Genomic DNA, 27649 nt, shown 5'->3' on the forward strand with positions numbered 1-27649 from the left:
ATTTGATTCATGCACAAGTCAAGACATTGCCTCCTGATGTCATTGGTCCTCTTTGAAAACGAAGGATGAACAACAACACCTTTTCCCATTAGCTCTAGACTAGAGTTATGGACAGATGTATGAAGGCACTGGTAGGGTCCTGGAATATCAGAGTTAGGAAGGTCCTTAGAACATGGAATGTCAGAGTTAGGAGGGCCCTTAGAACATGGAATATCAGAGTTAGGAGGGCCCTTAGAACATGGAATGTCAGAGTTAGGAGGGCCCTTAGAACATGGAATTTCAGAGCTAAGATAGCCCTCAGAATCTTAGAACAAGGAACTTCATAACTGAACACCAGGACCACGAAGGACATTGGAACATAGAATGTCAGAGCTGGGAGGGCCCTTGGAACAAAGTTTGAGAGCTGGAAAGGACTTTTGAACATGGAATTTCAGAGCTGGGAAGGACTATAGGGAGTATTCAGTATAACATTTACATTTTATAAATGAGGAAACCAAAGATCAGAGAGCAGAAGAGATTTGCCCAAGGTCACACAGCAAGTCAGTGGTACAGCCCAGACTAGAACCCAGTGGAACCAAGGACTCTAGGCAATTCTTTGTGCAAAGAGGAAATCAACAGGAATTTTGTTCCTTCAACTTAAAAAAATGAGGAAAAACCCTCAACTGCAATTTTATGTGTGTGTATATATCTATAGATATGTATATATATAAATATATACAAACATATGTATGCATGCATGTGTATGTGTATTTATATGCATATGTGTGTATGTAGGTGTATATGTAGGTATAGGTATAGATATAGATGTAGATGTGGTTCTCTGTCCTTCATTCTCTTTTTTTTTTCTCTTTTTTTTTTGAGGCAATTGGGGTTAAGTGACTTGCCCAGGGTCACACAGCTAGTAAGTGTTAAGTGTCTGAGGCCGGATTTGAACTCATGTACTCCTGACTCCAGGGTGGGTGCGCCACCTAGCTGCCCCTCTGTCCTTCATTCTCAAAGAGGACCGGGACATCGGGAGGTGATATCATGACTCACAGGGAATTGGATTTAAGTGAGGGAGGGCTGTGCAAAGTCACCAATCTCTCTCCTCTAGAGCCATCTAGATCTACTGGCAAGATATAGATCAGGACTGGAGATGGCCCTGGATATTTGAGGCAGTTGAAGTTGTGACTAGTAAAGTGTTAAATATCTGAGGTCAGATGTGAACTCAGATCCTCCTGACTACAAGGACAGTGCTCTATCTGCTGTGCCACCTAGCTGCCCCATATGTATATATGTATGTATATGTATATGCACATGTACATGTAGATTTGTCCCTTCTGATTTCAGCACCTGATTTAAAAAAATTATATATATGTATATATATTTCCAATTACATGTAATAACCATTTTTAACATTCTTTTTTTTTTTTTTTGGTGAGGCAATTGGGGTTAAATGACTTGCCCAGGGTCACATAGCTAGTAAGTGTTAAGTGTCTGAGGCCAGATTTGAACTCAGGTCCTCCTGACTCCAGCGCCGGTGCTCTATCCACTGCGCCATCTAGCTGCCCCTTTAACATTCATTTTTAAAGAATGTTTTTATTTTTTTTCAATTACATGTAAAAACAATTTTTAACACTTTTTTTTATCATTTTCGAGCTCCAGATTCCCTCCCTCCCCTCCTCCCTCCTTCCAAAGGCAAGCACTTTGATGCAGATCATACATGTGCAGTCATTTAACAATCATTTTTTTAAATTTTGAGTTCCCAATTCTCTCTCACCTTCCCTCCCCTCCCCACTCCATGAGAAGGCAGGCAATTTGATATAGATTATCCAAGGGTAGTCATACAAAACATATCTCCATATTATCAGCGCCTGATTGTAGCTTCTTTGATTATATAAAAGCAAGTCTCCAAGGAGGAAGATCTGTCCGTGCCTTCTCCTCCCTCCGTCAGCCACTTCTGATGACAGGATCGTGTCTTAGGATAGGAAGGGAGGGAGAGAAGGCCCTGGATCCATTCTCCCCCCAGCCCTCCACTGGCTGATTCTTGGCGTGTGCCTGGCTTGGGTTTGGGGGCTCAGTCTTCATCCTCACTGGCATACATTTGGGCTTCCCAGCGAGTAGCCATGGCGTTCTTATGTCGACTGACCCTTGTGGCTTCTACGATCTGCAAGGAGAGTCAGTGAGAGAGGGAAGGTTAGCATTTGGGGGGGGGTGGAGAGAAGGGAATCCCCAATCTAGCACAAGACCTGGCACATAGTAGGCACTTCATAAATGCTTGTTGAAGGAATGATTGCCTAAATTCCCATTTCAGTGACTGGGGAACGCCTCAGAAAGAGTACTGGATTTTGAATCAGAAGACGTGTGTTCAAATCCTGGACCACTGCTTAACACCATTTTTATAACATTAGATAATACTTCCTCCCTCTCAGCCTCAGATAATATATATATATATATATATATATATATATATCTAAAATTAAGGTGAGGCTGGATGATCTCATAAGATCATACATTTAGAGCTGGATGGGACCTCTGAGCCAAATCAAGTCGAACCTCCTCATTTTACTCAAAATGAGGGACAGAAAAGTCAAGTGACTTATCCAAGGTCACATAGGGAGGTAAGTGTCTGAGGTCAGATTTGAACCCAGTTCTTCCTGACTTCAAAGGCCACTCTAACTCAAATCGTCCAGTCCCAGGATATGCTCTCTTTGTAGCTAGTGAAGTTTTCAGTTTGATAAGAACAATCGCTCCCGTTTCTAGATTGCCTTCCCCTCCCAACCCTTTCAGAGGAGAAACCTGAATCGTAGAAACAGGAGAAGGGGCAAGGGAAAGGAGTAAGGATTTATACAGCACCTTCTATACACCAGGCACTGTACAAAGTGCTTTACAAATACCTTTACAACAACCCTGTGAAGGAAATGTTGCTATTATCTCCATTTTATATTTGAGGAAACTGAAACAGAGATTAAGTGACTTGCCCAGGGTCACATAACTAGTAAATGTCTGAGGCTGGATTTGAACTCAGATCATCTTCCTTTTCCTTTTTTTTTTTTTGCAGGGCAATGAGGGTTAAGTGACTTGCCCAGGGTCACACTGCTAGTAAGTGCCAAGTGTCTGAGGCCGGATTTGAACTCAGATCCTCCTGAATCCAGGGCCGGTGCTTTATTCACTGCACTACCTAGCTGCCCTGCAGATCATCTTGCTGACTCCAGGTCCAGCAGTTTATCATTGCATCATTGAACTGGCTCAAGACAGGAAATGACTTGCCTAGGTCACACTACTAGCTAGTAAGTGTCAGATTCAGGACTCAAACCCAGATCTCTCAATTCTGAGGCCTGTGTTCTTTCTACAATATACTAACACTACTGCAGCAAACATTTATTAGGTGCCTGCTGAATGCAAGGACTATGTTACATAGAGGTCTTGAGCCCATTCCCTCGGAGACTTTGAACCCAGGCTAAAGGAATAATAAGGGCAAAAATGTAAACTTCTCCACAAGTCAGGGAAGGGAAGGGAAGGGGGTCGGTGCTAGATACTGGACAGAAGGAGCCAACATTTCTGAGTAGGAGGTTTCTGTGTGTATTTGCAATCCTGGATCGATTCTTGGATGGTTGAGTTCAAAAGGCCCTTAGTGACCTAGTCTAAGTCCCACATATTAAAGAGGATCAGTGGGCAGCTAGATGGTTCAGTGACCTGAGTTCAAATCTGGCTTCAGACACTTGACACTTACTAGCTGTGTGACCCTGGGCAAGTCACTTAACCCACATTGCCCCAGAAAACAAACAAAGAGGATCAGAAATTTGTTGATTATTGCATAGTGAGTTAGGAGATGTGGGAGGAGGTACAATTCAAACCCTAGTGTCCTGGTTCCCAGCTTAGGGATCCTTCTACCATTCTAGGCCACCTCCTTCAGTCTGTGGTCTGATTGGTCCTCCCATGGGGAAGACTGGGCCTCTTACTGCCTTCCATAATGAAGATGTAGCTGGAAAAATACTAGATTTGGGGTTGAGAAGATCTGGGTTCTAATCCTGATTCTACTGCTTGCTTAAGCAAGTTACTTTCTCACTCTATGAGTATCCCTCTTCTTTTGTAAAATGATAGGGTCAATGAATTTGAATCCTCTCTGGTCCTAGATACTGTGATTCACTGTGACTCTGAGGCCCTGATAGCTGAGGAAGAGATTAATTGAAGGAACAAAAGGGGCAAAGATCCGTCACTGGAAAAGCTGTACTCAAAATCAAAGGGAAGTCGGCCGGTGAATCTTGGTACTCCATCCCAAGGCAGCACCTTGGTCTGTGTTCCCTTCTCCTACAGCCTAGGTACTCCATCTGTGCTGAGTGAAACTTACCTCTGTGTTGACAGTGTCAGATATGTCGAGGCCTGCATACTGTAAGAGAGAGAAACAGAGACTTCAGGCCCAGAGAAATGTCCCCCACCTCCCAGGGGACTCTTGGTTTACCCAGACTCTCTTCTCCCTGGAACCATCCCCGTGGGCATGAACAGATGGATGGCCAGGTGGCAGATCAGCAAGAAACGCCAGCTCTGAGCCTTTCCCTCCCAACTCCTTCCTGCACAGATGCTGACATTCTGGGAAAGAAGTCTTGTGGTCACAACTCTGGAGGCAATTCCCAGGCCAGATAGGTAAAGTAGGGAGAAGCCTCTCCTTGCTTACAACTTACCCCTGTATCCCTCTTCATCTTCCAGGGAAATTCTTCTTGTCTGGGTGACTGATCTGTTACCTTCCACACCAGGCCTGAGTGCAAGCGGACAGGGGAGAAGGTGGGCGTTTCAGATACCGTGTAGCTCCCTGTGATACCTGCAATAGCCATGCAGAAGGACCTTATATTAGCCAAGATCTCAAAGTACTCTGTAGGCCTATTTCCCTTTCACCCTACACCTCTCTCAAGTTGATTCCCTGGAAATGAGGCCAAAATAACATACTAGTTCACCTTTCTGCAGTATTTGGGGGGAGGGGCGGCTATGGGGGTTAAGTGACTTGCCCAGGGTCACACAGCTAGTATGTGTCAAGTATCTGAGGCTGGATTTGAACTCAGGTACTCCTGAATCCAGGGCCAGTGCTTTATCCACTGCACCACCTAGCTGCCCCCCCCTTTCTACAGTATTTTAAGGTTTACAAAGCATCTCTTTTATAACAACCCAGTGGTACAAGTCTTATTCTATTTGACAGGTGAGAAAACTGAGTCTAGGAGAAGGGGAATGATTTGCCTAGGGTCACACATTTAGCAAATAGACCCTAAAAGGTAAGGGCAGCTTCCTGCCTTCAAGTCTACAGAAAGGAAGGAATGAAAGGAGGGAGGAAAGGAGGGAGGGAGAGAGGGAAGAAGGAAGGAAGGAAGGAACGAAGGAAGGAAGGAACGAAGGAAGGAAGGAGAAAGCAAGAAAGAGATATAGAAAGAAGGAAGGAAAGAAAAAGATAGAAAAAGCAAGAAAGAGAGGAAAGAAGGAAGGAAGGGAAGAGAAAATAAGAAAGAGATAGGGAAAGAAGGAAGAAATGAAGGGAGGAAAGAAGGAAGGAAGCAAGCAAGCAAAGATTTATTAAGCTCTGATTATGTGCCAGGCAGTTTACAAATATTAGCTCATTTGATCCTTCATAACAACTCTGTGAGGCAGGTACTATTATTATCTCTATTTTTTTATTTTTTTTTTTAGTGAGGCAATTGGGGTTAAGTGACTTGCCCAGGGTCACACAGCTAGTAAGTGTTAAGTGTCTAAGGCCAGATTTGAACTTAGAAAGATGAGTCTTCCTGACTCCAGGCCCAGGACTCTATCCACTACAATACCCAAAGGAAAATTCATAGTTGGTCTTACTTACCCCCTTTACTTCTACACAAACCCTCCTAAACGGTCCCAGGAGAAACTGGTTTTACAGAGGGGAGAAAAAAAGGCACAAGAGAAGCAGCTGCCTTCCTGGGTTCAGACAGGCTCTCCTAACATAGACCTAGGAAAGGTTGATTTTTCAGAAGGGAAGAAGAAGAACAGAGAGAGGGGCAGCAACATACCCGGGCTCCCACAGCTTATACATGAGAGGGCCCCTAACAGAAGCCAGGGATGCTGCCTCCCCCCACACATGTTTCCATGGGCATGCACACACACACACACACACACACACACACACACACACACAGCCCAAACATCTCCTCTTCCAAGCCTGACGACAAGGATACCACAAGACAAAAGGGGCCTGGATTCAGGAAGCTCACTGTGTTTGAAGTTGGAAGAAAACAGTGAAAAGTGAGCTGGGAAAAGCACAGCACTCAGGAAAGCAGAGAATGGGAAGGAAACTGGGGGTAGCCTGAAATACAGAGGAGAGACAGAATGCGGGGGGGGGGGAGGGAGGGGGGGATACGTTAGGGAGGAAAGGCAAAGGCAGGGAGAAAAGGGGAAGGTTCAGGCCTGGGGGGACTGCTGCCCAAGGCTTTCCTGGGAACAAGGCCTGCTCCTCACCTGAAGACACAGATGAATGCCTGGAGTCGGGGGCTCCCCATTCAAATGACTGGTCCAGCTGTGGAGTAGGGGAGAACACTTCTGGGAACAGGGCATTGCGCCGCTCTTCCTGTAGTTCCCTCTCCCGTTGCAGGACACTCTGGATCTCCATGTCCAGCAGGCTGGAGGACTGGGACCTGTGGGGCTTTGTGGGGATGGCCACCTCTTCAACATGGCCCTTGGACTCCCAGACTTGCTTCTGCTGGTGAACACTGGCCTCCTCTTGCCCAGGTGAGGAGGTGAGCTTGAACTTCATTGGCCGCAGGTGGAAGTAGTCCCGAAGCACCAGGCCCTGCTTTTGATCATCCCAAGCCTTGTGAGTGGACTCTTGGGGTGAGGACCTCCATGGCTCCTGCCTCTGAACGGTGGAGGCTTGTGACTTCCAGGCCTTCTCCCTGACCTGCTCCCCACCCCAGGATGCCTTTTGTGAGAAGGGTGGAGGGATGGCCACCCCTTCCTCCCGCCTGGAGCCCATAGTGTGGTGCCCAGAAGCTAGCGAGGAGCCTGGTTTGTAGGAAAAATAGGACTGGAATTCCTTCTTAGTGTCATCTGGGGTCAGGTAAGGTTGGTAGGCATCCAAGGGAATGCGACTAATCTTCCTTCCTTCCAGGGTGGTCTCCACTGGGTGGGCGTCAGAAGTCAGACTCAGGATGGAGTCAGAGCTCTGTGCTCGCCTCATCTTGGGGGCTCCTTTGGGGAGCTCTGAGTCTTTAGCCATCTGGTTTGGTGTGGAGGCTCTACTGGCAACATCGGAGCGTGCAGCCTCCCGTCGGTGGTCTGCCTCACGCTTTGTGTCCAGGGCTATCTCTCTCTGAATGTATAAGGATGATGGCCGCCCCGTATCTTTCCCTTTCTTGGGGGTGGGAGCAAAGATCAGGTTTACCTTGGACAACAGCGGTCTGGACGGGACCTCTACTAGCTCATCCCGGCTGCCCGATCGCTGCAGCCCCCGCTGCTGCCGAAGATCGGCCTCCCGCTCCTGAGCCCGCCGGATCTCTCTCTCAATGGGTGTCTCCTTTGGCCCCTCATCGGGGGGAACCAATTCTGGTGACACCTCCCCAAAGCCCTGGGCTTGAGCATCATCAACAGAGGGAAAGGATAATTGGCTCATAGAGCTTCTATGGGAAGTCAGGGCCAAACCACTCCAGCCAGGTCTAGCTCCCTCAGCATCTTCCTTCCCCTGAGCCTTGATGGAGACGGTGTAACCGTTGGTCAGGCCAACTCTACTGGACCCATAGGATCTGGTGCTTTGGCCAACATTAGCCCTGCCTCCTTCAGGTGATACTCTCATGGTCTGCACAGTCCTTCCTGTGGGCTTCTGAGGAGGTTGGGAATTGGTGGTCAACTTCTCCAAATTCATGAACTGCTGCCGAGCAGCCAGGAAGTTAATCTGGTCAGTATCTACGACATTCTCAGAATCAGAGGCGGAGATGGAGGAGGGCCCCTGGCCAGAGTAGATCCTGTCCAGCTCCTCTTGGGAACTCCAGCGAGTGGCCACGGTGCTGCTCCGCTTCACTGCCTGGCCCCGGATGACCGCCTCTCGCTCCCGTTCTAGATCCTTCTTCCTCTTTGGAAAGGCGTTTTCACCAGGGCCCAGGCGGTACAGTTGCAGTTCCTCCTCCTCTTCCTCCCCAGAGTACAACTTCCCAGGGTGCCGCTCCTCTGGGTAAGCTCGGAGGCTATAGGTAGGCCCCGTCTTCACCACCTCTGCCTGGGACTTTCGTTCCCAGGAAGGGGTCCACCGGTTGACACTATGGTTTTCAGTCAGGATATGCTGCGACTCCTTGACCAGGTGGGGCATGGGGACGGTTTCCTGAGTGACAGTCACCACCCTCAGGCCTGAAGTCTCCTCCGGCCTAAACCTGAAGCTTTGGCCACCAGCATTCACTCCATGGCTGTCCTTGTCCCAGTTTGGGGACAGTGACTCCACTTTAACAACGTCAAAGGTGTAGTAGCTGTCCGGGTCAGTTGGCAGGCCACTGACCTTGGGCGAGTGGGGGATGCTAAAGATGGGGTACCTGGTGATTCGGTCCATCTCGTCAGGAGCTTTTGTGTCCACTGGTTCCCCAGAAGTCCTGGGACCCTTTTCAAGTCTAGTGCTTTCTGGGGCTTCTGGGGCAGCAGTCCACAGACTCTCTTCGTCTAGAATGGATGGGCAGCTCTGAGCTCTCTGTGGGACCACAGGAAGAGGAAGAGGAACATAACATATGGGGTTGCTTTTTGCCTTTTTAAACACCCACCCCATTCACAGAACCACAAAATGCCAGAGCTACTAGGGCCTTGAGAACACAGATGAGTTTGTATTTTTTACTAGACGAGAATATCTTAGGACCTAGAATGTCTGAGCAGGGAGGCACCTTAGAACATGGAATATTGGAGCAGGGAGGAACCTTCCAACATGCAATCTCAGAGCTGAGAGAGACCTTAGAACACCAGGTGTCAAAGGTGGGAGGTCCCTTAGAACACAGAATGTCAGAACTGGGAGGTCCCTTAGAACACAGAATGTCAGAACTGGGAGGTCCCTTAGAACACAGAATGTCAGAACTGGAAGGGACCTTAGAACATAGAATGTCCCAGCTGGGATGGCCCTTAGAACACAGGATATCAGAGCTGAGAGTGCCCTCAGAACATAGAGTGCAGAGCTGGGGGGTCCTTAGAACACAGACTGTCATTCCTGGGAGGGTCGTTAGACCACAGGATATCAGAGCTAGTCAGGCCTCTAGCACCTAATCCAGGTCGTGTGATCTCTCTCTTTCTTCCTTCCTTCCTTTCTTTCTTTTGTTCATTTTGTTTTGGCAGGGCAATGAGGGTTAAGTGACTTGCCCAGGGTCACACAGCTAGTAAGTGTCAGGTGTCTGAGGTCGAATTTGAACTCAGATCCTCCTGATTCCAGGGGCAGGTGCTTTATCCAGTGTGCCACCTAGCTGCCCCCAGACTCATAATTCCTTTGACCCCACTGCCCCCAGACCACCTCTCTACCTTCCCACTTTTTGAATCCATTTAATCCATTTTTATCAAACCCCCTCATTCACTTTCCACTGCCCTCTAGAAGTTCTCCTGGCTCTCCTTCCCTCTCATTCCCCACATAACAAAGGGCTGGCTCTATCTGGCTTTGAAAGCCCTTCACAATCTTACCACAGCCCCTCCTTTCCAGGTTCAGTGCTCATGTGATCCACTCCATTGAGGGAGGCTCCAGCCAACTCAAGTCATAGCAAAAAGCATTTATTAAGGGGCAGTTAGGTGGCACAGTATATAGAGCACTGGCCCTGGAGTCAGGAGGACCTGAGTTCAAATCTGGACTTAAACACTTACTAGCTGTGTGACCCTGGGCAAGTCACTTAACCCTCATTGCCTCAGCAAAAAAAAAAAAAAAAAGAAAAGAAAAGAATGTAAGCTTCTTGAGAACAAGGACAGTCATCCCTTTTGTACTTGCATCCCCAGCACTAGACACAATTCATTTAATAATGCCTTTTCTCTCGCTTATTCAGTAGTTCTATGGTTCAGCCAAATGTTCACTGTTCACTACTCCCATTCCACCTCCATGCCTTTTCCTACCTGTTCCCCATGCCTGGAATGCTCTCCCTCCCCACCTCCACCTCATAGAACCCCTCACTCCCTCCAAAGATAACTCCTGTCCCTTCCTATCAGAAGTCGAGATGGATCCCTCCATTGCTTGAGTCCTCTGGTGGGCCTCTCCCTCAGATACTACTTTGCATATGCTTTGTTTATATGGATCTGTGTCCATCTTGTTTTCCCCCAATTGAACAAGAGGGCAAGGGTGGTTTTGGTTTTGCATTTATATAACACAGTGCCAGCTACAGATTAATGAATGCTTATTGAATGAATGAATGAATGAATGAAGCTTTGTTGCTAATGGTAGAAGGACCTCTTCCAGCCCATTCTCCCAACATCTTCAATGATCCTAACACTTGGCTGAAGATCTCTACCCCAACCAGTGACTCCCCTCCCCAGGTTTTTCAGTATTCATATGGCTGACTCCTCGGCCCCTCCACCTCTTAATTACTCAACCTCTTGGCCTCCAGTGACTTTCTTTCTCCACCTCCATTTCCCACCACAACCCACCTGTGAATCCTTATACCTCAGTAACCCACAATCCAGTTTCTCCACTCCTATTTCAAAGGGGCTGGAGAAAAGACAAAAATATATTGCTCTGATCTCCTCCAGATTCATGACTGGGCCCCGACTTCTGCTCATCAATCCTTCTGTTCTAGATTTATTGCCTCCTTATCTCATTGCAGGCCAACAACAGCCAGAATTTCTGTAGCACTTGAAGGTTTGCTAGCACTTTATAAACATGATCTCAACTTATCTTCCAGACAACCCTGAGAGATAGGTGGTATTTGTTCCCTGTAGGTAATAGGAAGTCCTTGGGAGTTTCCTAAGTAGAGTGATAATATGATCAAACCTGTGCTTTAGGAAAATCACTTTAGTGGCTCAGTGGATTGGAGCTGGGAAGGGACTTGAGGCAGGTAGGACCCCAACTCCCCCCCCCCCAGGAGACTCTTGCAATAATCCAGGAGTGATGAGGATCTACACTGGGGGGGGGCAGTGTTACAGAAGATAAGGGGGCATATTCAAGAGATGCTGCAAAGGTAAAATCAACAGGTCTTGGCAACAACTTGAATATGGGGGTGGGGGGTGAAAGATAATGAGGAGACCAGGATGATTCATACATTGTGAATCTGAGGGACTGGGAAGATGGCATTGCGCTCTTACACAGTAACAGTGAAGACTGGGGGGGGCGGACACTTAGAGAGAAAAATGATGAGTTCAGTTTTTTGTTTGTTTGTTTGTTTTTTAGTGAGGCAATTGGGGTTAAGTGACTTGCCCAGGGTCACACAGCTAGTAAGTGTTAAGTGTCTGAGGCCGGATTTGAACTCAGGTCCTTCTGAATCCAAGGCTGGTGCTCTATCCACTGCGCCACCTAGCTGCCCCGAGTTCAGTTTTGAATCTGTTGAGTTTGAGATGTCTACTACACATCCAGTTCCAGATGTTTGAAAGGCAATCTGAGCACCAGCCCTGGAGTCAGGAGTACCTGAGTTCAAATCCAGCTTCAGACACTTAACACTTACTAGCTGTGTGACCCTGGGCAAGTCACTTAACCCCAATTGCCTCACTAAAAAAAGAAGAAGAAGAAGAAGAAGAAGAAGAGAAAGCAATGAAACTTAAAAAAAAAAAAGGCAATCTGGGATTTGAGACTGGAGGTCAGTAGAGACTGGGGCAGGAAAGGTAGATTTGACAACCCCCAAGCACAGAAATGGTCATTAAATCCATGGGAGCGGATGAGATCACCAAGTGAAGTAGTGTAGAGGAAAAAAAGGACAATCCGGGACAGAAGCCTGAGGTATACCTACGTCTAGGTAAAGAGTATGATCCAGAGGAGGATATATAGCAAAGGAAACTGATTCAGAATGGTCAGATAGGTAGGGGGAGAACCAGGAGGGGGGTTGTGGCCTGAAAACCTAGAGAGAAGAGATTATCAAAGAGGAGAGAGCAATCCACAGTGTCAAAAGCTGCAGAGAGGTGGAGGAGAATGAGGACTGTGAAAAGGCCACTGGACTGGGCAAGTAAGAGATCATTAGTAACTTCAGAGAGCAGTTTCAGTGATGATGAGGTCGGAAGCCAGACTGTAAGGTGTTAAGAAGACAGTGAGAGGGGGCAGCTAGGTGGCGCAGTGGATAGAACACCGGCCCTGGAGTCAGGAGTACGTGAGTTCAAATGCTACCTCAGACACTTAACACTTACTAGCTGTGTGACCCTGGGCAAGTCACTTAACCCCAATTGCCTCACTAATAAAAAAAAAAGAAGAAGACAGTGAGAGGAGGTAAGGTGGAGGCTCCTATTGTAGAGGGCCTTTTCAAAGAGTTTAGCCACAAAGGGCAGAAGAGATATAGGATGATAGTTAGCAGGGATGGAAGGATCAAGCAAGGATAGACATGTTTTTGTTGTTGTTTAGTTATCTCAGTTGTGTCTGACTCTATTTGGGGTTTTCTTGGCAAAGACACCCGAGTAGTTCGACATTTCCTTCTCTAGCTCATTTGACAGATGAGGAAACAGGCAAACAGAGTCAAGTTACTTACCCAGGATCACACAGCCAGCAAGTGTCTAAGGTCAAATTTGAACACAGGTCTTCCTGACTCTATTGTACCACCTAGCCATCACCAAGAAGAAAGGTTAGAGCGAGTTAAATAGATCTGAGAATCATCCACACAGAGAAGATAACTGCATCTATGAGAATTATGAGATCACCAAGCAAAATAGTAATAGAGGAAGAAGAGAGCCCAAGATGGAGCCTTGGGAAATAGCCACAGTTAGTGGGCATGACCCAGATGAAGATGCAGAAAAGAAGATGGACAAGGAGGGGGCAGATGGGTGGGTGGAGACTCAGGAAAAAGCTGTGTCAGGGAAACCTAGAGAGAAGAGAATATTAAGTCCAAGATCATGCCAAACAGCATCCAAGGCTGCAGAGAGGGGAAGAACGGCGAAGACTGAGAAAAGGCCATTGGCTTTGGCAACTAAGAGATCATTAATAACCTTAGAGAGGCCACTTGGGGTCAAACAATGAGTTCAGAAGCCAGACTGTATAGAGCCAAGAGAGTGAGAAGAAAGGAGCTAGTGTAGACAGCCTTTTTTTTTTTCCGGGGCAATGGGGGTTAAGTGACTTGCCCAGGGTCACACAGCTAGTAAGTGTCAAGTGTCTTGAGGTTGGATTTGAACTCAGGTTCTCCTGAATCCAGGGCCGGTGCTCTATCCACTGCGCCACCTAGCTGCCCTCTATACCACTTACTATATACCAGGCACTGTGCTAAGTGCTTTACAAACATGATCTCATTTGATCCTAAGCATTTAAATGCACTTACTATTTGCATTGCTATCTCATTTGATTCCTGGTAGGTTGGTGCTATTATCATCATCCTCATTTACAGAGGAGAAAGTTAAGGTAGACAGAAGTGAAGTGACTCGCCCAAGAGTCACACAGCTAGTGTCTGAGGCTAGATTTGAACTCAGATCTTCCTGACTCCAGATTCCAGATTATTTTAAGGGGTATAATCAGCTGGAGAAGATGGGATGGAATGAGATCATTTATGCATTTTAAGGAGTTTGCCTTGGCTGACTTTCCATGAGCATCCAGGGTTGGAGGAGAAGGCAGTAGGGGAAGACCCCTGAGCCATGTGAGCTGAGGAAGAAGGGAGGAGAGGACACTCTCGGCAAATCCTCTCAGTGAAATATGAGGTATGGTCTGCAGCTGAGAGGGGAGGGTGAGGAGGCTGCTCTGGGAGGTTTGAGAAAGGATGAAAAGGTCTGGAAAAGATTCTGAGTGCTGTGAGTGGGATGATGAATCCATCAGGGAGCTGGAAAAACATTTATTTCCTTCTTGTGGTGAGATTTCACAACATAAAGAGAGAAACGGAAGCTTAGCGAGACAGTCACTCGGGATGATAGAAGGAGCAATCTGCTGGAGAAGACAGGACGGCGTGGTCCTTTCAGCCTTAGGTCTAGGCCTCTCACATAAAAGTCTCTCATGGTCTTAATGTCATCTCTGAGCTCCAGGCCTGCTGTTTCAAATCTCCAAGAGTCACTACTTCCCCTCGGATGGATTGTAGTTACCTCCAAGTCAATACACTCCTTATCTCTTCCCTTAAATCTGTCCTTCCTTTCGATTTTGCTCCTTCTGTCCCTGGGATTCAGCCAGCCTCCTCTAGTCATAACCACGGGGTTTATCGGCTCTCTCCTTCACCTCTCAAACCCCCTCCCCGCCCCCCCCAGATTATGAGCTCCCCAAGGGTGGAGGGGCGGGGCTCTCTTTTGCCATTCTATGAATCTCTAGGGTTTAGTGAAGAGCTTCATAAATATTTATTGACTGAACCAGGCCCACTACTAACAGGTGTGTCCCTCATTCCAATTCACCCTTTATAATGTTGCCAGTATCTTTCTTGGATCTAGTCTTCCCACTTTCACTGCCCCCCTCCCCAACCCACTCATAAGTCTTCAGTACAATTTGGAGAGGGATAAGGCATTCCTAAGGGGACTGCTGTGCAGGAGTATAGGATGAGGGTTTTTTTTGGGGGGGGGGTTGTGGTGTTTTTTTTTGGTGGGGCAATGAGGGTTAAGTGACACAGCTAGTAAGTGTCAAGTGTCTGAGGCTGGATTTGAACTCAGGTCCTCCTGAATCCAAGGCCAGTGCTTTATCCACCGTGCCACCTAGCTGCCCCCAGGATGAGATTTTTTAAAAAACCTTTTTTTGGGGGGGCCCTCTGTGAGAATCACAAGCTGCCACTGTCTCTGCCCGTAGACATAACCCTTCTTCCTGCCCCACCATGTTCACATTGGAGATTCACATTCCCTGCCTGTTCAACCAGGGGCACCACTGGCTACTCCCTAGGGACTTCAGAGATGAGTAACAGGACCATGGGACCTCAAGGGCCTTGGGAGGGTCCAACTTCCTCATTTTCTTTTTTATGGTTCTGAATTCTTTATTAGTATAAAAAATCCAGGCAAAATATTAAAAAATATTTTGGATATAAACTCACAAACGATGGCATGCTTTGTACTGAACTAAAAAGGTCTCTCCTATTTAGTAACATTCAAAGATATAGAAGCATCTTTTCCCTCTTAAACAAAAATAAATATTTTGGCCACCAATGAGTTTCAACTTGAAATCCCTGTGTTTTTCAAACCCTACAATATCACGGATTTCCCATATAGGTTACGATTTGAAGCACAAGGTAGGAGAACTCTACTGTTCATTATAGTTGGGGAAAATGACAAGATATTTTGAAGTCATAGAATTTTCAAATTAACATACACCCCAAAGTAGAAGTTTGATTTAATTGAATAAACCCTCCTCATTTCTACTAAGGGAAAGATAGGTGGGGTAACCCTAATGCAGAAACAGGATTTGAAACCCAGTCCGATGAATCCCAAACCTAGGGCTCTTTCTACTGTCCCATGATGCCTCCCCACTGAGAAGTGACTAAGGATATAGATGTTCTTCATGTCAAAAAGAAGGTGTGGGGGCAGCTAGGTGGTGCAGTGGATAAAGCCCCAGCCCTGGATTCAGGAGGACCTGAGTTCAAATCTGGCCTCAGACACTTGACACTTACTAGCTGTATGACCCTGGGCAAGTCACTTAACCCTCATTGCCCTGCCAAAAAAACAAAACAAAACAAAAAAACCCCAACAACAACAACAAAAAGAAGGTATGATGAGGTTAGAATGCCAGCTGGCATTTACATAGCCGCAAAGTGCTTTACATGTGTTATCTCCTTTAGAAGATGTGGACCAAGTCCAAGGTCGGTCTCTTCGACGTCATCACTGATCCCTCTTCCCCTTCTTCCTCCTTCATGAGGTTCCAGTAACCACCGGGCCTATATCTGTATCCCTCATTGACCCTGCTCCCACCCTTGGGTAGCTCATGTTAGGTGTTAAGCCTTCTCTAGTCAGAGGTAAAACATATCTAATGCTTTAAGCATTAGGTTTGTCTGAATCTTGATAAAAAATAATAATCAAAACCTCTGTTTTCACTGGCTAACCCCCATTCTTAGAACTCTCTCCCTTCTCATCTCTGACCCCTGACTTCCCTGACTCCCTTCAAGTTCCATCTAGAATCCCAGCTTCTGCAAAAATCATTTCCTGCTCTCCCTAGAAATGGACCTCCAATTTATCCAGTGTATATCTTGGTGCTTAACAAATGCTTATTGATTGATTGATTGATTGTTTGACATTATTGGAGGCACAATTGGTGACTGGCTTTACTGAACAACTGTTTTCCTCATAAAAAATAATCAAAACCTCCTTAAATCCCCAGACTACAAGTTGAGACAGGTCTACAGATGAGGAGTCATTAGCTCAAGGGCATACAGAGAATTTAGGAGAGAACCCGGACTAGAACTCAGGTCTCTTGATTTTCAATTCTCTTCCTTTCTATCTTGAATGGTAGAGCCTTGGGCTAGAACCATTTAATGGAGGAATATAGCTCATATACACATGGGACCCTTCCCTTGCCTTGGTCCTCTCCCAGAGCCTCTGTAGGACATTACCTTGTTTGAGTCACAGAGGTAAGCCCTACTTTATTCTTTCTCTCTCTCTCTCTCTCTCTCTCTCTCTCTCTCTCTCTCTCTCTCTCTCTCTCTCTCTCTCTCACACACACACACACACACACACACACACACACACACACACACCCCTCCCCTCACCCCTAGTTTTGTCCAGAACCCAATTATGACTCTGTCTTACTGCTCTCTACACCTACCGGGGGTGAAAATTAGCTAATTTGTATCCACAGAGGGTACCAGTGGAAATCTATCCCCCTCCTCCCCCATTTTACCAATGGACAGAGAAGCCTTGAGCAGGAAAGCAGAGATAAGAATAACTAAAACTCACATCTGTAACAGCTGTTTGAGTGTTTAAAGTCTCCCTCTCTCAATCTTGCTCTCTCTCCTTATACCCATCTGTCTGTCTGTCTGTTTCATTTAATCCTCACAATAATCTTGGGAGAGAGGGAAAAAGAATTGAGGTGGTGGAATAGGGAAGAGAAACCCTTCTCTGGGTCTCAGTTTACGTCCTAAGGATGAATAATTCTAGTTGGAGATCGTTAGTGACCTCACACAACTGTCCCCGTCCTCTTTCTTTGTTCCTCCTCCCAGGCAGGAGCAGGAGACTTGAAGATGCTGAGAGACAGGGCAGGAGCCAAAAGATCTAGATTCTATTCCAGCTCTGCCCAGCTCACCGTGTGACCTTTGACAAGTCAGTCCCCAGAGTGAGTCTCAGTTTCTCCATCTGTCAATTGGAGGCAGGGTTAGAAATCTGCCTCTTTTATTTCCAGCTTATCCAAAGCCACAGCTGATTTTTTTTTTCAGTCCAAAGATAGGAGTTGATATTTATTTCTGTTCAAGTCCATTGTACTGGATTTGGCCCATCAGCCTAAGATGTTGAGACTTTATTAGATTCTGAGTCTTTTCTTTTGGGGGGGGGGGGCGGACAGGGCAATGAGGGTTAAGTGACTTGCCCAGGGTTACACAGCTAGGAAGTGTCAAGTGTCTGAGGCTGGATTTGAACTCAGGTCCCCCTGAATCCAGAACTGGTTGCCTTATCCATTGTGCCACCTAGCTGCCCCCTCCAACTGAGTCTTCCAATTAGATTAGCCATCCCTTTGGTCTCTGCAAATTTGATAAAAATGCCATCTAGACCATTATATAATTAATTGACCAAAAATTTTGACTAGCACATAGCTCAAGCCAGAGACTTGCGGCATTCCACTAGAGACATACCATAAGATTCATACTAGTCCATTAATAATTTGGGTCCGGGCAGCTAGGTGGCACAGTGGATAAAGCACTGGTCTTGGATTCAGGAATACCTGAGTTCAAATCCGGCCTCAGACACTTGACACTGGCTGTGTGACCCTGGGCAAGCCACTTAACCCCAACTGCCTCACCAAAAATAAACAAATAAATAAATAATTTGGGTCCAACCAGTTCCATAGCTCTGAATCTACCAAGCCATCTCCTAGTCAATTTCTAGTTCACATCTCTCTACTTTTAATGCAAGATTCTCATGGGAGTTTGTCAAATGCCTCAATTTTGTCTACTGCATTTTCCTGACCCACCAAGTTAGTAACCAGATTAGAATTATGAGATAATACCTATAAAGCGCTTAGCATGCTCCATGGCAAACAACAGGCACTTAATAAATGCTTGTGTCCTTCCTCTTCTTCACAAAAGGAAACAAGGTTTGCTTACTATGTTGTCATTGTTCAGTCTTGTCCAACTCTTCATAACCCCATTTGGGGTTTTTTGGGCAGAGATACTGGAGGGGTTTGCCATTTCCTTCTCCAGCTCATTTTACAAATGAGGAAACTGGGACAAACAAGGTTAAATGACTTGCCCAGGGTCACATAGCTAGTGTCTGAGGTCTTCCTGACTCCAGGCCCAGCACTCTATGCACTGTGGCTCCACCTACCTGCCTTTTGCTTACTATGACTTATTCTTTTTTTTTTTTTCCAGGCAATGGGGGTTAAGTGACTTGCCCAGGGTCACACAGGTTTTTTTGTTTTGTTTTTTTGGCAGGGCAATGAGGGTTAAGTGACTTGCCCAGGGTCATACAGCTAGTAAGTGTCAAGTATCTGAGGCCAGATTTGAACTCAGGTACTTCTGAATCCTGGGCCAGTGCTTTAACCACTGTGCCATCTAGCTGCCCCTATGACTTATTCTTAATGAACCTATATAAGGTAATGGTGACTGCCATTAAAAAAAAATAAATAAATAGTCTTTTTCAAATACTAGCATAGGCTTTGGCTCTAAGTAAGCTCTCCTAAAACCACACCCAGCTTCCCATCATCCAGGGTCAAGTTCAGGGTTAAAGCACCTACAGAGGCCAAAGAGGTCTGCAGTGAAGCAAAGAGAGTCCAAAGGGTGAGTAATAAGGAAAAAATTTCCTGGAGGAATCGCTACATGAGTCAGACTATTAAAAAGAAAGAACTTCTGAGTCTGAGAAATGAAATTGATAGTGGGGATACCATGAATGAATGCAACACCCCATATCCCTAACCTTGTACTAGCTATCCCCAGTGCTCTTCCTCCCCTCTTTTGTCTCTTGGCATCTCTGACTTATTTCAAGACCTGGTTCAAGTTCTCACCTTCAATGCGAAGCCTCTTCCTAGTCTAGAAGAGAGGAGGTAGGAAAGGAAGAAGGGAGGAAGGAAGGAAGGGAGGAAGGAAGGAAGGAAGGAAGGAAGGAAGGAAGGAAGGAAGGAAGGAAGGAAGGAAGGAAGGAAGGAAGGAAGGAAGGAAGGAAGGAAGGAAGGAAGGAAGGAAGGAAGGAAGGAAGGAAGGAAGGTGAGGGAAGGAAAGGGGAAAGGGAGAAAGGGGAAAAGGGGAAAAGGGGGGAAGAGGGAAAGGGGAAAAGGGGGAAAGGGGGGAAGGGGGGAAGAAAAGGAAAGGAAAGGAAAGGAAAGGAAAGGAAAGGAAAGGAAAGGAAAGGAAAGGAAAGGAAAGGAAAGGAAAGGAAAGGAAAGGAAAGGAAAGGAAAGGAAAGGAAAGGAAAGGAAAGGAAAGGAAAGGAAAGGAAAGGAAAGGAAAGGAAAGGAAAGGAAAGGAAAGGAACAAATATTATTAAGTGCCTGCTACATGTCAGGTACTGTGCTAAGCACTTTACAAATATTATCTCATTTGATCTTCACAACAAGCGGGGGGGGGGCAGGGGGGGGAGTAGGTGCTATTACAATCCCCACTTTACACTTGAGGAAACTAAGGAAAACAAGTTTAAGTGACTTGTCCATGGTGATACATCTAGTAATAAAGGTCTAGGGCTGGATTTGAATTCAGGTCTTCCTTACTCCAGGCCCAGCACTCTATCCACTGTGCTCTCCAGTTACCAATGGCGCCATTGTATTAATTCTATGTATGTTATATATACATACATACATACACACATATATGTTATACTGTATATACTTACATATACTGTTGTATATACATTGTCTCCCTCCATTAGCATGTAAGCTCCCTGAAGGGAGGGACTATGCAGCAGTCATTTAATAAATGCTTGTTGATTGACTGGTGGATGGACTCATGCCTCCTTTGTCCTCGGCCCCTGCCTGGCAGATGGAATTGGCCCTTGCCCTCAGGGAGCTGAGTGGAACACTGACCTTCTTTGTGGAAAGGACTATTCAGCAAGGGACAGAATCCCAGAATTTGAAAACAGAAAGACTCCCCAGCAGCCTTTAGTCCAATCCTCAACAACAAAGGAATCCCCACTAGGACACTCCCAACAAATGGTTTTGCAGCCTCTGTCTGAAGGCCTTTGAGGAGGCAAGTCATTCCCCTTCAGGAAAGGTCTGGTCATTAAGAGATAGGTCAAGGCCCAGTTGCCCCAAGTCCTCCCTTACTGAAACTGGGCCTTCTTGACCAGTTTATGACCCAAGGGCCATATTTCCACCTCCTTATCTCTCCCTTGAAACTGGCCACCATCCAGGAAGGGTCAAAGGTCTCTTGGGAAGCTAGACCAGGATGCCAACAAGTGCCACCACCCAGAGAAGCTTCATAAAGCCGTGCCCTCTCCCTCCCACCTCTCTGCCTCTCCCCCAAGACAGAACCTTGGAACCAGGGAAAACAAGCATGCCAGAGATCCACCCACAGGCTTGTCTTGGAAACAAAATGACCTTGGATCTCTGATGGGGCTAATTGGAATTCATCCTCTGAAGTCTTCCCAGTCAGTCCTGGTCCTCCTCCCCTCCCAAACCCAGTTTAAGTTTTACCTCTTCCAGGAAGTCATAGAGTGAAAGCCAGATGGGAACTTAGAGGAAGGTTTATCAGGTAAACCCCTGACCCCTCAGGGGAAGAGAATGAGGCCCAGAGAGGTTAATTGACTTGTCCAAGATTGCACAGCTGGGATTGGAATCAAGGTCAGCTGATTTCAAATCTGATGCTCTTGGGGCAGCTAAGTGGTGCAGTGGATAGAGAGCAACAGCCCTGGAGTCAATAGGACCTGAGTTCAAATCCAGCCTCAGACACTTGACACTTACTAGCTGTGTGACCCTGGACAAGTCACTTAACCCCAACTGCCTCAGAAAGAAAGGAAGGAAGGAAGGAAGGAAGGAAGGAAGGAAGGAAGAAAGAAAGAAACAGAAGAACACTATTGGGGGAGGGGGGCTGAGAAGAGAGAAAAGAGAGGAAAATGGATTTGAAGTCAGAGGACCTGGTTTGAATTCTGTCTTTGACTCCACTTGTATGACCTTGGAAAAGCCCCTTAACCTCATTGGCTCTCAGTTTTCTCCTCTCTAAAATGAGGGGATCGTATATGCACTCTTTTTGGTTTGGTTGGTTTGGTTGGTTTGGTTTCAGGGTTTTTTTGTCTGGGGTCACACAGCTAGTAAGTGACTGAGGTAGGATTTGAATTCAGGTCCTCCTGACTCCAGGGCCAGTGCTCTATCTACTACACTACCTAGCTGCCCCTATGTCTACTCTTTCTTAAAAAATTAATATTTTTTTAATGAACAAGCATTTATTTTTCTCCTTCTCATTCCCTTCCCCCAACTGGAAAAAAGGGGGGAACCCTTTAAAATGAAGGAGTTGTACCACAAAATCTGTACATTTCTCTTCAGCTCCAAAACCTATGATCCTTAATGCCACACTAAACCCCTGACCTCAGTCCCAACCCCAGACCACAGTCCTTAGACCTCACCCTGATTGTGTCTTGACTCTGTCTCTCTCTTTCTGTGTGTGTGTGTCTCTCTGTCTGTCTATATGCCACAAGACTTTGGGTCCTCTCATTGCGTCCTTTCCCTTTTGCTAAAGCCTACAAAAAGGTTGGCAACCCCAGCCTGGTTTCTCAAGGACAAGGACATTTAAGGACACATCATTCCAGCCACCAGAGGTTGCTGCTCAATCAGAGTGAGCAGCGGGTCACATACCTGGCCAAAATTTCATGGACCACTCTCCTCGCCTCACCAAGTCCAAGGAGGGATCCTACTCACAGGCCTGGATGTTTACTAGTGAAGACTGAGGCCAAGAAAGGGGCATGCAGGGTATGCTGGGGATGAGTACGGATTTACGAGCAGCTGGGCCATGCTGATAAGCCCCTGCCCAGAAGACAAGGAGGAATTCCCAGAACCCCTTACCCCATCTGGCCCCCAGTAAAAGGGAAGCCTCAGTTTCTTCATCTTTAAATGGACAAATCCTACTAGATGACCTTTAAGGTCCCTTTCAAACCTGACATTCTGTGTTCTTTGTTCTAAGGTTTTTCCAGTTCTAACATTCAACATTTTTAGATTTTTTTTTTAAACTGGGGTTTTTTTGGTTGTTGTTCTAAGGTTCTTTTCAGCCCCTTCAACATTTTTCTTTTTCACATTCTGACAAGTCCTGAGAGATCTTTCCAGCTCTGACATTCTGCATCCTGTGTTTTAAGCTTCCTCCCAGCTCTGACATTCAGTGTTCTAAGGTCACCCCCTCAGTGGTGATATTTTGTGTTCTAGACATCTCTTCCCATCTAGACATTCAGTATCCTATCACAGCACATCCCACAGTCTGATGGATCCTCAGAGACCTCCTGGACCAGCCCACCCACTATACAGCCATCCAGGGTCTGCTTGAGGGCCACCGGTGAAGAGGACCCCATTTCCTGAAGCAACCTGCTCCACTCTGGGATGTTTCACCCTGTGTAAAGTGGACAGGGGAGTTTGTGGCCTCAGAGCTGAAACCAGGACAGCCTGATGGGGAAGGGGGCAGGGGACAGAGGAGAGACTTGGAAATCTTGCCCCGACCAGCACAAATGCTCAGCCAGAACAGTACGGCTCTGTGGATGGAGCCCTGGATTTGGAATGAGATGACTTGGGTTCTAGCCCCAAATCCGGTACTTAACTAACTCTGTAGACAAACCCCTTCCCCCCTCCGGGACTTAATTTCTTCAACTGTAAAATTAAAAGGGTTGGACTAGACAATCCCTAATATCCTTTCCAGCTTGAAATCTATGATCTTATGAGTCACAACTCCCATTTATATACACAAGGACAATCCCATACAAACTCTCCTTCTCCTTCTCCACCCTCCCCATACAATCTTCTCCTCAGACATACATTCACGCAGATGCACTCTCCAAATACACCCTCCCCCACACAAACGAACAGTCAGAAACACCTGCTCAAACTTAAACACCAACATATACACAGGCCCATGCACAGAATTAGGAAATTCAGAACTGGAAAAGACGTTTAGCAATCACGAATTCCAACCCCTTTAGGTCCATGGGGATGGATCGATGTGCACACACACACACACACACACACACACACACTTTTACAGAAACACACAAAGACAATTATCCGTGTACTACTAACCACACAAAGACAACCGAACAATCTCACCCTCAGATGCCCTCACCCCACCCCCTCTATCTCTCCACAGCCCCATTACTCCAGGGGTCCCCGCTCCTTCCCTTCAGAAACTCACCGGCCCTGAGCTGGGTCTCTCTGCTCCCCTAGACACCGCTGGCCAGAAATGACCAAATGACCACTCCCAGCCTGGCCCAGCCCCAAGCTCCCTCCCTGGGCTCCGCCCAGGCTGCTCAGGTTGCCAGGGAGGGGAGCAGGTGTGGCCTGGGAGCCTGGTTCCCCTGTTCCCCTGTTCCCCTGCCCCGCCCCCCTCAGGGGCTCCTGAAACAAAGTCCAGGTCCCATTGGGCAGGAGGGGCCAGAAAGATGATATCTCTCCCACACACACTTCAGGTGGGCAGAACTCAAAGGCTGGGGCGGGCACAATGCCCAATGCCAAGGCTTCCCAGAGGCTGGGGCCCTGTGGGGTCAGCCCTTGGCCCCCATAGGCCCCAAGTGATCTTATCCTCTCTCCTGACTCCAGGCTTGAAGAACAGGGTTCATTCATAGCCTGTCAGGAGCTGACTAAGTACTTAGAAATCGCTGGATCACAGATTCTGAGCTAGAAGGAATCTGAGAAATCATAGAGTCCAACACCCTGATTTTATAGATGAGGAAGTAGAGGGCCCAAAGAGAAGGGATTTACCCAAAGGCATTCTGACCTGAAAGCTCCCCGATATCCAGGGTCTTGTGAGTCCCAGAATCACAAACCCAGGAGCATCCTCAACTATGGAATCCAACCTACATCCCTGTGCCAGAATTCCCTCTAAATCCCTGACAAATGGTTCTGCTTGAACCTCTGCTTGAAGATCTCTAGCAATGGGGAACTCACTACCACCTGAGGCAGCCCTTCGGGATAGCTCAAATTCTTTCTAAGCTCTGTCTTATGGGGAGCCTACAGTTTCCTTTTGCATGCATTGTTTTGGATCCTGTCCAATAAAGGCAGACAGAACAAGTCTGATCCCTTTCCTACGGGCATTTCCTCAGATACTTGTTCCTTCCAGGATAAGCCTCTCTAGCCATCCAAGGAACCTGCCTCCACCTCTCTGGACTTGATCCCCTCCCTTCCAGGTCAAAGCCATCTTCTCTCTAACCCTCTGTCTGTGACATTTATTTGGATTCCTGTAGGTCTCCCCTAGACCACTGGGAAAAGAGGATGCAGAAGATGGGGCCTCCAGCTGTTATTGACTTTGGAGATTCCTGAAGGCCAACAGAGGGGGTGGGAGAAAGAAAACTGAGAGTTCTACTCCTGGCTCAGCCCTGCCCTAAGGTGTGATTCTTCTTTGTGCTCCTCCTCTTCCTGGTCTCATATTCCCCACCTATAAAATAAGGAAGCTGGATTTGAGATGCCTCAGAGGGCCCTCCCAGCTCTGACATCCTGTGTTCTCATGGCCTTCCCAGCTCTGACATTATGTATCCTAAGACCCTCCCAGCTCTGTTATTCCAGGTTCCAAGGGCCCTCCCAGCTCTGATATCCTGTGTTCTAAGGGCCTTCCCAGCTCTGACATTATGTATCCTGAGACCCTCCCAGCTCTGTTATTCCAGGTTCCAAGGGCCCTGCCAGCTCTGACATCCTGTGTTCTAAGGGCCTTCCCAGCTCTGACATTATATATTCTGAGACCCTCCCAGCTCTGACATCCTGTGTTCTAAGGGCCTTCCCAGTTCTGACATTATATATTCTGAGACCCTCCCAGCTCTGACATCCTGTGTTCCAAGGGCCTTCCCAGCTCTGACATTATGTATCCTGAGACCCTCCCAGCTCTGTTATTCCAGGTTCCAAGGGCCCTCCCAGCTCTGACATCCTGTGTTCTAAGGGCCTTCCCAGCTCTGACATTATGTATCCTGAGACCCTCCCAGCTCTGACATCCTGTGTTCTAAGGGCCTTCCCAGCTCTGACATTATGTATCTTGAGATCCTCCCAGCTCTGTTATTCCAGGTTCCAAGGGCCCTGCCAGCTCTGACATCCTGTGTTCTAAGGGCCTTCCCAGCTCTGACATTATATATTCTGAGACCCTCCCAGCTCTGACATCCTGTGTTCTAAGAGCCTTCCCAGCTCTGACATTATGTATCCTGAGACCCTCCCAGCTCTGTTATTCCAGGTTCCAAGGGCCCTCCCAGCTCTGACATCCTGTGTTCTAAGGGCCTTCCCAGCTCTGATATTATGTATCCTGAGACCCTCCCAGCTCTGACATCCTGTGTTCTAAGGGCCTTCCCAGCTCTGACATTATGTATCTTGAGACCCTCCCAGCTCTGTTATTCCAGGTTCCAAGGGCCCTCCCAGCTCTGACATCCTGTGTTCTTAGGAAACCAATGGTGGGTTTGCCTTCCAGAAACCAAACAGGCCCATCTGTAGGTTTGGCTGCTTCCACTTTCTATAGTTTTTTGACACCCAACTTAATTCTCACACTCATCCTGTGCAGGAGGCAGGGGATGTGTAATTATCCTTCTTTTATAAAAAGGGTCCAGAGAGGGGAAGGGACTAGACTCCCTTAGCAAGTAATCAGCCTGAGCGTGGGGGGTGGAGGGCAGCCGAAGGGAAGGAGTTTATTGATGGTGTCTGGTGAGAAGTAGGGTGGGGATGGGGCGGGGTGGGGGTCAGGACAGTGGGGCTCCTACCTGGATCTTGGTCGTGGTGCAGAGTACCTGCCACGGACGGGGGTATCTCAACATTGTGGGGAAACGGCTTGGGCTAGGTCTAGATCAGGTCAGGGCCAGTGGGCACCCAGGGCCCAGAGATCAGTCTGGAGGAAGGGGACAAAGAAGAATCCAGGGTCTATTTTCCACATCTTCTCTCATTGTCTCTTCATAATAATAATATCCCCAGATGAGAAGGGATGAGAAGTACAAGAAGCACACCCCCTTGTGCATTCTCCATGACCAACCCTCCGGAACTGTCTGCTCCCTCCCCATTCTGGTTCTTCATATTTAAATGTTTCCCTTGATTTCTGGGCAGCTATAGTTACCCTCATTTCACAGAGAAGGGAAATTTAGGTTTTGAGGAAGGGAAGTGACTTGGCCAAGGTCACTCTGTAAATTGTAATTTAAAATCTGACATTGTACTACTAATAGGTAACGTTTTCCTGGCATTTACCGAGTACCAGGCACTGTACTGGGAACTTCACAGTTATTATCTTATCTCATCAGGACTTTCCCGCTCTGGGATCTTTCCTATATCCAGTATTACCTCCTCAAACACCTTCCCCATCTTGATCTTCACCCCACCCATAGTATCCCAATGATGCAGGATTGGAGGAATGGCCAAACAATCTGGGGAGATTCAGAATAAAGGGAATGGGTTCCCAAAGGGATACCTAGAATCCCAAAGTAAGAAGGGATCTCAGAGATTGACTTGTCCAGCCCTTCTGCAAACAAGCACCCGCCTCACCACTCTGGACAGGTTTCCTTATCTGGAAGAGCAGGGGGCTGGACTAGCTGACCTCCAAGGTCCCGCTAGCTCTCCATCTATGACCCTGCAATCCTAATCTCTGTACGATTCCCTCGTTCCTCCCCCGATGTCCTTAGCCCTATCCCAGCCCCCAAGCCTGCTAGATCTAGTCCTTTGGTTTGGCTGTCTTCTTTCCCATCATAGCTTCTCCAAGAGGCACCGCTGAGGGGGATCCTCAGAAATGTTTTCTCGGGGGCAGCTAGGTGGCGCAGTGGATAAAGCACCGACCCTGGATTCAGGAGTACCTGAATTCAAATCCAGCCTCAGACACTGGACACTTACTAGCTGTGTGACCCTGAGCAAGTCACTTAACCCTCATTGCCCGGAGAGGGGGCGGGGGGGGGGGGACAAAAACAAAAGAAATGTTTTCTCCCAGATCTTCTCCACCAGCCTGGCCCTCACCCAATCCTGCCCCCTTTCCTCTTCATAACATGAACTGAGGGGGTCCTCTGCTCACATCAACCTGGTGATAGCATATTCTGGGCAAGAGAGCTACAAGGAAGGAGCAGGGGGAGGAAGGATGATGGGATTCCCATCTGGAGCCCAGAAATACCCAAGGATGGGGCAGAAAAGCCTCAGGGAGAATGTTCCCCTATCTCGAATACTGAAGACCAACTCAGGAAAAAACAAAGAAAAATCGGGCATGACCCTATCCCTCACCTGCCCACCACCCCCCCTACCCCAAAGCCTCCCAGGCCCTCATAGCTTCACCTTGGGCCCCATTCCCAGCCCTTCTAAATAAAGGTCATGGTTTTGCTTTGAGCAGGAAAAATGGGGGGCTGGAATTCCTGGCTCAGGCCTAGACTCACCTGTCTTGTGGGGGAGTCTTCC

At 47.3% G+C, this 27649-nt stretch overlaps 1 protein-coding gene across 1 annotated transcript; it reads right to left on the bottom strand.

Annotated features, from left to right (window-relative positions):
* Positions 1 to 1762: 1762 nt before the first annotated feature.
* LOC122735526 (mitotic spindle positioning) lies at positions 1763 to 26983 on the bottom strand. Its single transcript, XM_043977129.1, has 5 exons — positions 25990 to 26983; positions 6448 to 8656; positions 4662 to 4798; positions 4331 to 4369; positions 1763 to 2146 (listed from the first exon to the last, which is right to left on the bottom strand). Exons 1-5 carry the CDS (start codon positions 26041 to 26043, stop codon positions 2057 to 2059), a joined length of 2529 nt encoding a protein of 842 aa, XP_043833064.1. The 5' UTR covers positions 26044 to 26983; the 3' UTR covers positions 1763 to 2056.
* Positions 26984 to 27649: the final 666 nt, after the last annotated feature.

Source organism: Dromiciops gliroides, chromosome 1 (genome assembly GCF_019393635.1).
Source record: "Dromiciops gliroides isolate mDroGli1 chromosome 1, mDroGli1.pri, whole genome shotgun sequence".
NCBI lineage: Eukaryota > Metazoa > Chordata > Mammalia > Microbiotheria > Microbiotheriidae > Dromiciops > Dromiciops gliroides.